We start from the raw sequence: 14,774 nt of genomic DNA, 5'->3' as shown, positions 1-14,774 counted from the left end.
TCAAAATCTCAGGGCAATGACAACCCCCCACCAATCTTGAGGTGGAAAAAATTGAAACTTTGATTTTGGGTTTCGCTGATTAGATAGGTTTGTTGTTAGTATATATTATATGAAAATAAAAAAGGTGACATATGTTATTACTGCACCAAAACGAGTCAGAAACCAATATTTTTTTTCCTTTCTTTCCCCCCTTTATCCTACATTTTTCCTCTTTCCCCTTCCCTTATTTTTCCCTTATTTTCATTTTTTTTTCTTTGCATTTTTGTGTTTTATGTTTTGATGAACTAATACAAATTCGAAACTCTCAGAACTTCAAATGTTGATGCTATTCCTTACTGACTTTTCTTTTGAATGTGGACTCACATACCTAACGCATGAATGAAATTAAAATAAAGCAACATGTCTGTGATTTTGCTTGTAGGTTGTGGATATTCTATGGAGTGACCCTGATCCTAGACCTGGATGCACATTGAATGCAGAAAGAGGTGGAGGCTGTTACTTTGGACCTGATGTGACGGATATGTTTCTGCAGAAACACCGCCTGCAATTCATCATCCGTTCTCACGAATGCAAGCCAGAAGGTTATGAATTCAACCACAATCGGAAGGTAGTTTTTAGGATATTACTGGAGAGGTACAGCAAAAGCTTCTGGATTGCAAAAGTGCATAGGGAATAGAATCGTAGAATCATGGAATCACAGAAACATAGAAACAGTGAATCACAAAGTCACAGAATCACAGAATCACAGAATCAATGAATCACAGAATCATAGAATCACCAGTCACAGAATCACAGTATCATAGAATCACAAAGTCACAGAATCACAGTATCATAGAATCACAGAATCACAAAGTCACAGAATCACAGAATCAGAGAATCACAGTATCATAGAATCATTGTATCATAGACTCATAGAATCATAGTATCATAAAATCACAGGATCACAAAATCACACAGTCATCATAGAATCATCATAGAATCATCACAGAATCATAGACTCATAGAATCAATCATAAAATCATAGAGCTGAAAGGGACTTTGAAGGTCTTTTAGACCAGCCCCCTGGCTAAGGCAGGACTCCTTTTACCATCCTGGACAAATGGTTGTCTAATCTTTTTTTGAAAACCTCCAGCGATGGAGCACCGACAACTCCAGGAGGCAAGCTGTTGCATTGATTAATTCTTACATTCAGGAAATTCTTCCTTATTTCTAGGTTGGTTCTCCTTCTGACAAGCTTCCCCCATGGCGTCTCGTCCTGCCCTCAGGTGCTCTCGAGAATAAATTGAAGCTTTCTTCCCTTTAAGCAGTGGCGTAGCGTGGGTTGTCACCACCCGGGGCAAGGCAACCAGAAGCGGAAATAGAGGGGCGGGCGGGCGGTGACGTCACGGCACTGCTGAAAAGACGCGCCCCGCAGCGGCGTAGACTTTCCAAGAAGAGTCGCGCGCATGCGGGATGCTTCCGGGTCCCTCTCAAGGGCGGCTGGGCGGGGCTCCGACCTGCAAGAGCCGCTGCATTCAAGCTCGCACGTGAGCCCCGCTAAATAAAGCCACGCATGCGCACGAAGCTAGGCCGGCCGGCCAGCGGGTCCGTCTTCGCTCGGCCAAACCTGCCAGGGCGCCTGCGGGGCGCTTGCGGTTGGCCTGAGCCTGGGCGGAGAGTTGGCCGCTTCTATTTATTTTATTCAGTTTATGTGGCCGCCCATCTCACCTGCCGGACTCATTTCGCTTTGCAAGAAAGAGCAGCTCGAGAGCGGAGCCAAGCCAACTCTGTGCAGCCCTTGGGGCTCCCTGAGCAGCTCAGTGCGAGCGCCCCCCCCCCAAATGTTGCGCCCGGTGCGGCCGGCCCCCCCTGCACCCCCCACGCTACGCCACTGCCTTTAAGTATTGGAAGACAGTTATCATGTCTCTCCTAAACCTTACTTCGGTTAGGCTAAACCTAATTAGATCCCTTAGCTGTTCATCTTATGACTTTATTTCCAGACCCATTGTCATCTTTGATGCTCTTCTCTGCCTTTTTTCTGGGAACTTGGCATCTGTTGTGTATATATCAACTCGCTAAGCAACCCAGTTTTAAGTTAATGAGCACCTACAGAAATAAAAGCATGGGTTGTATCATCAATATGAAGCTCAACCCAGTGGCAACTCCACAAGCTAACCCATTTCTTCGGGTAGTAACTTACCAGCAGACTTAGACAACATGGGATACAACCATTTTAGTCAATGGACGGGTGGTGTTTTTTTTTTTTTGCCAGAATATGGAAGCAAAAGCTACAGGTCATAAATTGCAGGACACTGTGACTACGCTTTCTTTTTGTGCTGCTTACGTTTTTATTTGGGAGATTTGTGACAATCATTTTGTGAATGATATTAATGACAGGTTTGCTGTGCAAATAATGCACAAATGTGGATTAAGGGAAAAGGAAAGTTTTCCCCAGCCAGTCGTGTCCAACTTTAAGGCACGGTGCTTATCTGGGACCTTGGTGGAGCAGTGGGCTAATGCCTCCTTAAGTAACACCAGCTGCCTGCAATTAGTGCAGGTTCACATCCCACCAGGCTCAAGGTTGACTCAGCCTTCCATCCTTCCCAGGTAGGTAAAATGAGGACCCAGATTGTTGGGGGCAAATAAGCTGACTTTGTAATAATGCCGCTTGGGGTGTGTGTGAAAGCCCTAATAAGCAGGCATATACATAGAATGAAGGCTACTGCTAAGCTTGTAAGCCGCCCTGAGTCTTCGGAGAAGGGCGGGATATAAATGGAATTAAAATTAAAAATTAAAAATTTAAAAATTAAAAAAATCTCCGTTTCTTGGATGAGAGAGCCAGCCTTGTCCGAAGATGCTTCCGTGGTCACGTGGCCAGCACGGCTATACACCGAGGCACACAGAGCGCTGTTATCTTCCCACCAAAGTGGGTACCCGTTTATCTACTTGCATCTGCGTGCTTTCAAACTGCTAGGTGGACAGGACCTGGAGCAAGGAACGGGAGCTTACCCCGTTGTGCGGCGTTCAGGTCTCGAACGTAGGCTGTCAGCTTTCCAGCTGACAAGCTCGGCATCTTTAACCAGTGAGCATCGTGCCCCTAGAAACCTGGATTAAAGCAAAGCAAAGATGAACGCGTAGGTTTTAACATGGGAACTCCTGTAAATCTGTTGTCCTCTGTTTTGTCTTGACTAGGTTATCACCATATTTTCAGCTTCCAACTATTACGCAGTGGGCAGTAACCGGGGTGCTTACATCAAACTGGGACCTGACCTCATACCTCACTTGGTGCAGTTTCAAGCCACCAAAGGAGTATCCCGTCAACTGAACATAACTCAACGGTCAGCCAGCATTGCGTGGACAGTTGTACCCCAACTAGAGATGGGAAGGCCTGGGGGGGAAAAACCAGAAAAAAATGGGGGAAAAAACCCAGGGTTTTTTCCGTTTTGTTTTTTTCAAAACTTTTTTTTTCTGGAAAAATTGAAAAAAACCAAACAAAACTGGAGTGTGGAATATGTTCTTTTCCAGTAACAAATAATATGACGTGGTATTCAAACTGTATAACACGAAGGCCTTAATGAAGGATTTCTGAGACTTTTTGTATAGTCTTAAAATTACTGCAAGTTCTCCCTAGCTGAAGACAAGCAAATCCTGGATTACAATTACAATTCAAGTAACCATGTAGTTCTCAGTGCAGTTCTCAAACAAGAGAAATATTCATTTGTGCCATAGTTTACAGTAGTTTGCATGTTGATGATTTCTTTGTTGCTTTTGAGGGAAAGGGCGGGGGGGTTACCTGTTTTATTGCAAGCATAATACTTTTATACACACTGCATTTCATTGTGAGACACAATGGCAATAAAGATTTCTATTCTATTCCATTCCATTCAATTCAATTATTCTACTCTACTCTACTCTACTCTACTCTACTCTACTCTACTCTACTCTACTCTACTCTACTCTACTCTACTCTCCTCTCCTCTCCTATCCTATCCTATCCTATCCTATCCTATCCTATCCTATCCTATCCTATCCTATCCTATCCCATTTCAAGTCTATTCTATTCTATTCTATTCTATTCTATTCTATTCTACTCTACTCTACTCTACTCTACTCTACTCTACTCTACTCTACTCTCCTATCCTATCCTATCCTATCCTATCCTATCCTATCCTATCCTATCCTATCCTATCCTATCCTATCCTATCCTATCCTATCCTATCCTATCCTATCCTATTCCATTTCTATTCTATTCTATTCTATTCTATTCTATTCTATTCTATTCTATTCTATTCTATTCTATTCTATTCTATTCTATTCTATTCTATTCTATTCTATTCTATTCTATTCTATTCTATTCTACTCTACTCTACTCTACTCTACTCTACTCTACTCATTTCACGCAATTTGTAAAACTACAAAAAAGTGAACTTTTCTTTTTCATTTTTTTCCAAAATTTCTATTTTTTTCTGGAAAAAAACGTTTTTTTCCCTCTTGCCTTCAAAATTTCTGGAAATTTTACATCTCTAACCCCAACCACTCCTGAAAGGACTTTGGGGAGAGTTCCAAACCAGCAACCCCTAAGTTGACCTTGAACTGTAGTACAGATAGTCCTCAACTTACAACAGGGTCTATAAGAGTGAAAAAATGGTCATCAGTCACTTTTTCCAGTGCCATTATAATGTTGATCACTAAACGAACTGTTGTAAGTTAAGGACTATCTGTACTATGACCAACTGGCTCATATTTATGACAGCTGCAGTGTCCCGGGGGGGGGGGGGTGTCACGTGATCCCCTTTTGCAACATTCTGACAAGCTAAGTCAATGGGGAAGCCAGAGTCACTTTACATCCTTGTTACGGACCTAACAACTGCAGCGATTCATTTAACAACGGTGGTGAGAAAGGTTGTAAAATGGGGCAAAACCAGTGGTGGGATTCAGCCGGTTCGCACCACTTTGGCAGAACCAGTAACTAATTTTTTGTGGCCCAGGCCCAGAACGGACTTCCAGAAGCGGCATCTACCCAGAGAACTGGTTGTTCCCATATTTGAATCCCACCACTGGGCAAAACTGTCTCACTTAACAACCGAAACTTTGACTTCAATTGTGGTCACATGTCAAGGACTCCTTATATTAATCATATTAGTGAAGTAGTTGTAATAGTATAAATAAATCATTCTTTAGGAGATAATGTTTCAAGTAGAGGTATAAAAGGGAAAGTATTTAATCCCTTCGCTGTGGTGGCACAGTGGTTAGAATGCAGTATTGTAGGCTAATTCTGCCCACTGCAAGCAGTTCGATCCTGATCAGCTTAAGGTTGACTCAGCCTTCCATCCTTCCGAGGTGAGTAAAATGAGGACCCAGATAGTTGGGGGCAAAATGCTGACTCTGTAAACCGCTTAGAGAGGGCTGTAAAGCACTGTGAAGCGGTATATAAGTCTAAGTAATATTGCTATTGCTACCTAATCTGCGGCAGCTCAGTGGTTAGGATGCAGTATTGCCAATTAATTCTGCCCACTGCCAGGAGTTTGATCCCGACCGGCTCAAAGTTGACTCAGCCTTCCATCCTTCCAAGGTTGGTGAAACATGGACCCAGATTGTTAGGAGCAAGAGACTCTATAAACCACTTAGAGTGGGGTGTAAATCACTATGGAGCAGTTTATAAGTCTAAGTGCTATTGCTATTGCACCGTAATGCCAGACAAAAAAATCACATTTGCGGTTTACTATGAGTAGGATATATGGCTAGGCATGTCCAAATGAATCAAGCTAGATATTTAGCCCATACGTATTAACTTTCTCTTATTTTTCATAATAGTAAAGTTGGAAGGGATCTTGGAGGTCATCTAGTCCAACCCCCTGCTCAGGCAGGAAACCCTATACCAGGGGTCGGCAACCTAAAAAAGAAAAAGAGCCACTGGGAACCGGTTCCATCACAAATTAAAAAAAGAGGGAGCCGCATGCGTGTCCATGCACGCGCATGCGCAAAAAGGTTTTTTGCGCATGCGCGGACGCACGCGGCTGCCATTTTTTAAAAAAATGAGATGGAACCGGTTCCCGGTTGCCCGACGGCGACGGCCCGTCTGCAAAGCTGCCGCTTTCGGCAGCTTTGCAGATGGGCCGTGGCAGCTTCCTCAAAGAGCGGTGCCCCTGCCCATTCCGAGAGGTGCGCGCGCACCTCTCCGAACGACCGGAGGTGCGCGCGTACCTCCGCGCAAATGGGCAGCGGTGCAGCTCTTTCAGGAAGCTGCCGCGGCCCGTCTGTGAAGCTGCCGCTTTCGGCAGCTTCGCACACGGGCCGTGGCAGCTTCCTCAAAAAGAGAGGCGCCCCTGCCCATTCCGAGAGGTGCGCGCGCACCTCTCCGAACGACCGGAGGTGCGCGCGTACCTCCGTGCGAAGGGGCAGCGGCGCCGCTCTTTGAGGAAGCTGCCGCGGCCCGTCTGCTAAGCTGCCGCTTTCGGCAGCTTCACAGACGGGCCGCGGCAGCTTCCTGAAAGAGCGGCACCGCTGCCCATTCGCGCGGAGGTACGCACGCACCTCCGGTTGTTCGGAGAGGTGCGCGTGCACCTCTCGGAATGGGCAGGGGCGCCGCTCTTTGAGGAAGCTGCCGCGGCCCGTCTGCGAAGCTGCCGAAAGCGGCAGCTTCGCAGACGGGCCGCAGCAGCTTCCTCAAAGAGCGGCACCGCTGCCCGTTCGCGCGGAGGTACGCGCGCACCTCCCCAAAGGTTTGGGGAGGTGCGCGCGCAACTCCGGTCATTCGGAGAGGTGCGCGCGCACCTCTCGGAATGGGCAGGGGCGCCGCTCTTTGAGGAAGCTGCCACGGCCCGTCTGCTAAGCTGCCGCTTTCGGCAGCTTCACAGACGGGCCGCGGCAGCTTCCTGAAAGAGCGGCACCGCTGCCCATTCGCGCGGAGGTACGCGCGCACCTCTCCAAAGGTTTGGGGAGGTGCGCGCGCACCTCCGCCCATTCGGGGAGGTGCGCGTGCACCTCTCCAAACGGGCGGTGCCACTCTCCATTTGGAGAGGTGCGCGCGCACCACTGCCCGTTGGAAGAGGTGCGCGCGCACCGGGCGGCTGGGAGCCGACCTGTGCAATATACCATTTCAGACAAATGGCTGTCCAGTCTCTTCTTAAAAACTTCTAGTGTTGGAGCATTCACAGCTTCTGGAGGCAGGTTGTTCCACTGGTTAATTGTTCTAACTGTCAGGAAGTTGCCCAATGTTCTTCCAATGCATTATATTGGCTGAGGATCATGTGTTAGGAAGCTCAACCCAGGAAGGCTGGAATATAGGTTGTTCTCAACATATGACCATAATTGTGGCTAGAATTATAGTCACGCTGGATGTTAAGCAGGTCATCGTTGGTCGTGCCTGATTTTTACCACCATTTCTTGCGGCAGTTGCTAAGCGAACATGATGGTAAGGAAGTGGACACTGCGGTCATTAAGTAAACCTATCAGTGCTAGTAGGGAGAGCCAGTCCATTCCCTACTAGCACTGATGATGTTACCTAGTGTTGAGTAATGAAATATCTGCAAGAAAACAACCAAGGTCAGAGAGCACCAAGGACCCCTTTTGACGGTTGGTCAGAACTTAGAATGATAGCTAGATGACCCGTTGTAAGTTGAGGACTACTTGTAGGGAAAAATAAATGGTGATTCACGCAAAGTTTCCCCCCCCCCCACACACACACCCTTAATTCCATCTGATTTATTCCAGGGAAAATAGACGATTCTGTTCTGTGATCAGTCTCTCAAAGCCAGTCATCCCGAAAGGGCAAAGACTGAATGTTTTTGTGCAATTTTACATGGCAGAAATGTCTTTTTTTTTCTCCCAGGATCAGCCGAGTGGAGGAGTCAGCATACCAAATTTTAAAGGAGCAGCTGTTTGCTCACAGGTCAGAACTCACCGTCGCATTCAAGGCTTACGATCGGAAGAACACAGGTAAGGCTAACAAAGAGACACTTTTTTTTTGACAGGGAGTGAACATGGTCAGAAAATCAAGATGGGGGTCTCTGCCCATAAAAACTTGGCAGTGTTGATGGCACCATGATAATGAGCCTTGGTGGAGCAGTGGGCTAATGCCTCCTTAAGTAACACCAGCTGCCTGCAATTAGTGCAGGTTCGAGTCCCACCAGGCTCAAGGTTGACTCAGCCTTCCATCCTTCCGAGGTAGGTAAAATGAGGACCCAGATTGTTGGGGGCAATTAAGCTGACTTTGTAATAATGCCGCTTGGGGTGTGTGTGAAAGCCCTAATAAGCAGGCATATACATAGAATGAAGGCTACTGCTAAGCTTGTAAGCTGCCCTGAGTCTTCGGAGAATGACAGGATATAAATGGAATTAAAATAAATATAAATAAATAAATAAATACCAAGGAAGGAGAACGTTTGTAGCTCAGGGTTGAAGTGAGGGATCCTTGGTGAACCCTGTGTTGGTTGTTTTCTTGCAGACGTCTCATTACCCTAACTAGGTAACATCATCAGTGCTAAAAGGGAATGGGGTTTATGGAGAGGAGGAGTAGTAGTAAGAGGAGGAGGAGGAGGAGGAGGAGGAGGAGGAGGACTGTGGGGTCCTTGGTGCTCTCTGAGCTTGGTTGTTTTCTTGCAGACGTTTCATTACCCTAACTAGGTAACATCATCAATGCTAGTCAGACTAACACTGATAACGTTGCTTAGTTAGGGTAATGAAATGTCTGCAAGAAAACAACCAAGCTCAGAGAGCACCATGATAGCAATAGCACTTAGACTTATATATCGCTTCATAGAGCACTAAGTGGTTTACAGTAGTGGCCCCTAACCTTTTGAGCACCAGGGGCCGTGTTCCATGCAGAGATATTTTTCTGTCGGCCTGAGGGGTTGTGGTTTCATGGAGGGGGGGCTTCACTTGTTTGTGTGTTCCAGTTTCTGGCATGCTGTACCCCAGTGCCAGTTCATGGACTGGGAGTTGGGGACCTCTGGTTTACAGAGTCAGCATATTGCCCCCAACAATTTGGGTCGTCATTTTTACCAACCTCAGAAGGATGGAAGGCTGAGTCAACCTTGAGCCGGTCAGGATCGAACTGCTGGCAGTGGGCAGAGTCAGCCTGCAATACCGCACTCTAACCAGTGCGCCAGCACGGCTCATTTGATGCCACCACCTTGATTTTGTTGACCACACCTTGGAGACCTCTTTTAGTGCAGCCCATCAAGAAGGGCGAGGCTGCCTCCTCGCAAGTAATCTGGCTGACCTTCTCTGCTCCTGCCTTTTCTCTGCCCTACGTGTTCTCGGATCAGGGGCAAGAAGGCAGTGCCTCTTCCTCATCGCTTTCCCCACCTGAAGCCTCAGGGCTGTCCTGCTGCAGTTGTGCTTCAGTCAAATCCTTCTCACCTGGCTGCTGGGATCCATTGACCAACTCCCCTCCTGAGGCGCCTGGGACAGGTTCATCCTCCTCCAGACTGACATCTGGAGAGGCCTTTGGGAAAGTGTCCAGGGCGAGTCCTCCCATCACATGGTCAAAATCCAGACGCTTGTCTACTGCCACGCATTTATGACCGTTGCAGTGTCCCAGGTCATGTGATCCCCGTTTGCTAAGCAACGGTTGTTCGATGGAGTTGTGCCCTATTTTACAATCGTTCTTGCCACAGTTGTTAAGTGAACCACTGCAATCGTTAAGTGAATCCTTCGGACATGAAGTGAGTCTGGCTTCCCCCGCTGACGTTGCTTGTCAGAAGCCAGTTCGAAACGTTACAAAAGATGGTCGCGTGATCCCCCCCCCTCCCAGGACAGAGCAACCGTCATGAATACAGGTCAGTTGCCAAGCGCCTGAATTTTGATCACGTGACCATGGGGATGCCGCAACACTTGCGTGAAAACCGGCCATCGGTCCCTTTTTTTCAGTGCCGTTGCAACTTCGGTCACTCAGTGAATGCTTGTAAGTTGAGGGCTACTTGTATCGTCTATTAAATATGAATGTGAATGTGAAATTTGAGCGGGCCACGAACAAGGAGTATATATTGGAGGTGGTGACCCTTTGAGCGCTGTATGCAACGAAATTTCATGTTGATGTATGCCGATTGGTGTACATTCAAAGTGACAATAAAGTTATCATCATCAATAACAATAACAATAACAAAAACAAGCACAGCAGCTTGTTTTCTTTGAAAGATACAGGTAATCCTCGATTTATGACCGGTTGTTTAGTGATGGTTCAAAATTCCAACAGTCTAACCTTGGGGGTACTTACGACCCAGAGTCAAAGCTCTGATGGGCGGTGCTCCTTATGGTCATGTGATCGCACTTTGGGTGTTGTTTAACCAGGCACACTTATGACCGTTTGAAGGATCCTGCAAATATATTAGAATAGAATAGAGCTGGAAGGGACCTTGGAGGTCTTCTAGTCCAGCCCCCTGCTCAAGCAGGAGAACCTATACCATCTCAGATTGTCTAGCCTCTTCTTAAAAATCTTCATTGATGGGGCGCCCACGATTTCTGGTGGCAAGCTGTTCCACCGGTTGATTGTCCTCACTGTTAGGAAGTTTCTCCTTAATTCCAGGTTGCTTCTCTCTTTGGTCAGTTTCCAACCATTGTTTCTCGTCCTGCCCTCTGGTGCTTTGGACTGGAGAATAATTTGAGCCCTCTTCCTTGTGGCAGCCCCTCAGACACTGGAACACTGCTGTCATGTTGCCCCTATTTCTTCTTTAGACTAGCCAAACCCAAGTCCTGCAGCCATTCTTCATATGTTTTAGTCTCCAGGCCTTTGATCATCTTAGTTGCTCTTCTTTTTTCCAAACTCTCAACATCTTTTTTGTGATATGATATGACTGCATTTTACAATCATTTTGCCAAAAACTTGCAGTTACTTCTGGTTTTTGGCAAAACGGTGCCCATAGTGAACCATTGATTCAGTTTACGCCTACCGCACTCGCTTAAGAACCATGCTACTTATAAACCACATTCACTTAACGACCACCAAACCCAGGATCCACTATGGTCATAACTCAAGGACTACCTGCAATGTTGGTCCTTCACCAACTCATTCCGAGTCACCCTATTTTTGTGTTCTCATAGGCCTCATCACCGTAAACGAGTGGGCAAAAGCCATAGAGTCGGTCCTCCAGCTGGGACTGCCATGGCGGATGCTGAGACCACATCTGATATTGCAGCTGACCAATGGAAAAGTGGACTACAGGACGTGGCTTAAAGACATTGTGACGGAAGAGAAATCTTCAATCCACGAGGTATTGCAGCAGAGCAGGGGTGTCAAACTCGCAACATCATGTGACGTGTCACGACGTATCGCAACTTTTTTTGCCATTGCCGGCAATGGGGTGGGTGCGGTTTTGCTATGATGTATCCGGCCCACGGGCCGGCAGTTTGACACCCCTGCAGTAGAGGGTCTGTGGGAATGAAGTAAACCAGCATCATGTCAATAGTCCTGTTCTCCTTCTACACTTAGGTGACAAAAAACAAACGTACAGGTACAGATTAGATGAAATTTAACTCAACAGCAGTAACTGTAAGAGCAGGGGTGTCAAACTGAATTTCATTGAGGGCTGCATCAGCATTGTGGTTGCCCTCAGGGGGCCGGGTGGGTATGGCCAGGGTGTGTGTGGCCTACTGGGTGGGCGTGGCTAGAGTGCGCATGGCCTACTGAGTGGGCATGGCCAGCTCTACATCGTTCGCATCAAGGGTGCCTATGGGGGCCTGGGCGAGAGTGGGACAGATCTGAGGGTCTCTGGCAGGAGGAGGGTCTCTGGGCCAGGGCCAAGGCAGTGGGGGCCGTTCCCTCACTGTTTCCAGGATGGCTTCGCGGGCCGCATGAAACCACTTTGCGGGCCGGATCTGGCCCCCGGGCCTTGTGTTTGACATGTCTGTGTAAGAGGAATCTTGGTGTCCTAGTGGACAGTCACTTAAATATGAGCCAGCAGTGTGCAGCAGCAGCCAAAAAAGCCAATACAATCCCTGACTGCATTGACAGAGGGATAGAATCAAGATCACATGAAATATGAGTGCTGCTTTATAAAGTCTTAATAAGGCCAAACTTGGAGAACTGCATCCAGTTTTGGTCACAATATAAAAAGATGTTGAGACTCTAGAAAGATACAGAGAAGAGCAACCAAGATGATCAGGGGCTGGAGGATAAAACGTGAAGAACAGTTGCCAGAACTGGGTTTAATGAAGAGAAGGACGAGGGGGGACATGATAGCCGTGTTCCAATATTTGAGGGGCTGCCACAATGAAGAGGGAGGTCAACCTATTTCCAAAGCACCAGAAGGCAAGATGAGAAACAATGGATGGAAACAAAAAAGGAGAGATCCTATCCAGAACTAAGGAGAAATTTCCGGACCGGGAGAACAATTAATCAGTGGAACATCTTGTTTTCAGAAGCTGTGAATGCTCCATCACTGGAGGCTTTTAAGAAGAGACTGGACAGCCATTTGTCTGAAATGGCATAGGGCCTCCTGCTTGAGCAGAGGATTGGACGAGATGACCTCCAAGGTCCTATTCTATTCTATTCTATTCTATTCTATTCTATTCTATTCTATTCTATTCTATTCTATTCTATTCTATTCTATTCTATTCTATTCTATTCTATTCTATTCTATTCTTATTCCATTCCATTCCATAACTTCTATTCTGTTCTATTCTAATTCTATTCTGTTATTCTGTTATTCCTTCTTTTTCTCCTTCTTTTCCTCTTCCTGAAATGTCTGGCCAATTATGGATTTTGTTGACAATATGAAAACCAGTGAGGCTGAAGAAAGAACCATCATTCCATAGATGTACACAAGACACAAATACGTTTTCAATATCCTATTTTCACCCTACGCTAAGCATATCTGACTAATTCTACCCATATTTCCAAAACCAATTAAGGGATTTTTGCGTGAACGGCGGTCTTGTTTCTTTCAGCGCCTTCAGTCGAGTTTGCTGGAAAACATTTACCGAAACCTTTCCAATCTGGAGACTATCTTCAGCCTCATTGACACCGATTGTTCAGGTAAAACGCCTTTTATTATCTGCCGATTTCCTTTTTTAAATAGCCAAAGCAATCTTATATCCATGTGGAAGGTACTTTAGTATTAAGGTCTATTGCAGCATTTTATAATAAACCAGCAGAGGCAAGAACAATACTGTTGCTGGTTTCATAAAGAACTGAATAACCACGTGGTTCCTTAGGTCACTGTTTCAGAGAATATTTCTTTACCTAAAGCAGGGGTCTTCAAACTTGGCCCTTTTATGACTTGTGGACTTCAACTCCCAGAATTCCTCAGCCAGCATGCCCGGCTGAGGAATTCTGGGAGTTGAAGTCCACAAGTCATAAAAGGGCCAAGCTTGAAGACCCCTGATCTAAACAGAGAAACAAGATGACGTCAGGTGCCAAGTCAAAATGGCAGCTGCCATCTCAGAACAACAACAACAATCTCAGAATCAAGTGCATTTAAAAAGTGGCAGAACTTTTAAAGTGTAATTATTGTACAGCATGAAAGCGGTACATAAGTCTAAGTGCTATTGTATTACTCCCGACCTCCCTATCCTAAAAAGATTCTTTCTATCTTCTCATCCTGCAGGATTTATTTTAAAGTGTATTTATTTTACAGCACGAAGCGGTATATAAGTCTAAGTTCTATTGTATTGTTCCCGTCCTCCTCATCCCAAGAAAGATTATTTTCTTTCTTCTCCTCCCGCAGGATTTATTTTAAAGTGTACTTATTTTACAGCATGAAGCGGTATATAAGTCTAAGTTGTTAGTTGCGAAGTCATGTCTGACCCATTGCGACCCTATGGACAACGTTCCTCCAGGCCTTCCTGTCCTCTACCATCTTCTGGAGTTCATTTAAGCTCACGCCTACTGCTGCAGTGACTGCATCCAGCCACCTCATTCTCTGTCGTCCCCTTCTTCTCTTGCCCTCAATCTCTTGCTCTTCTCCAGCGAGTCCTTCCTTCTCATTAGGTGGCCAGTGTTTGAGTTTCAACTTCAGGATCTGGCCTTCTAAAGAGCAGTCAGGGTGGATCTCCTCTAGGACTGACCGGTTTGATCGCCTTGCAGTCCAAGGGACTCGCAGGAGTCTTCTCCAGCACCATAGTTCAAAGGCCTCAATTCTTTGGTGCTCAGCCTTTCTTATGGTCCAGCTTTCACTGCCATACATTGCAACTGGGAAGACCACAGCCTTGACTATACGCACTTTTGTTGGCAGGGTGATGTCTCTGCTTTTTAGTGTGCTGTCTAGATTTGCCATGGCTTTCCTCCCCAGGAGCAAGCGTCTTTTAATTCCTTTGCTGCAGTCCCCATCTGCGGTGATCTTGGAGCCCAGGAAAATAAAATCTGTCACTACCTCCATTTCTTCCCCATTTATTTGCCAGGACCTGAGAGGGCAGGATGCCATGATCTTGGTTTTCTTAATGTATTATTCCTGACCTCCCCATCTCAAGAAACATGTGTGCTCTTTCTTCTCACCCTGCAGGATGTATTTCTCTCGAAGAGTTTGAACAAACGTGGAAGCTGTTCAGTTCCCATATGAATATTAACATCTCAGATGAAAATATTCGCAATTTGGCCCGGAGCATTGATTTCAACAAGGACGGGAAGATCGACTTCAACGAATTCCTTGAGGCCTTTCGCCTTGTCAGACAGCCAGCTTCCTGATGAAAAGACAAAGCCGCCGTGAGCTGGACGGGTGGGTAGAACCCTCTTCCGTGCTTCTGTATTCAACTTTTAACTCCAAAATGTGCCTCTGAACCAACTCCAAAGGGTGAACTATTTACTGCTACAGATGGAGCCATTTTCACTTTACTTGAAGTCCGAAAATCTTCCCTCT

At 46.2% G+C, this 14,774-nt stretch overlaps 1 protein-coding gene across 1 annotated transcript in view; it reads left to right on the top strand.

Moving 5' to 3' along the window:
• Window positions 1-14,722, top strand: part of PPEF2 (protein phosphatase with EF-hand domain 2) — a gene marked incomplete at its 5' end in the record, with an annotated part of 36,655 nt that extends 21,933 nt beyond the window's left edge. The window contains 6 exons of the mRNA XM_083368040.1: window positions 422-607; window positions 3,172-3,317; window positions 7,811-7,917; window positions 11,023-11,192; window positions 12,868-12,955; window positions 14,421-14,722. Coding sequence (XP_083224166.1) covers window positions 422-607; window positions 3,172-3,317; window positions 7,811-7,917; window positions 11,023-11,192; window positions 12,868-12,955; window positions 14,421-14,602 — 879 coding nt within the window. The 3' untranslated portion in view covers window positions 14,603-14,722. The remainder of the gene's footprint in view (window positions 1-421; window positions 608-3,171; window positions 3,318-7,810; window positions 7,918-11,022; window positions 11,193-12,867; window positions 12,956-14,420) is intronic.
• Between the last annotated feature and the right edge of the window lie 52 nt (window positions 14,723-14,774).

Source organism: Vipera ursinii (assembly GCF_947247035.1).
Source record: "Vipera ursinii genome assembly, chromosome: 7".
In the NCBI taxonomy this organism is placed as follows: Eukaryota; Metazoa; Chordata; class Lepidosauria; order Squamata; family Viperidae; genus Vipera; species Vipera ursinii.
The sequence above is the reverse complement of the archived record's forward strand: the minus strand, read 5'-3'. Positions and strand labels throughout refer to the sequence as shown.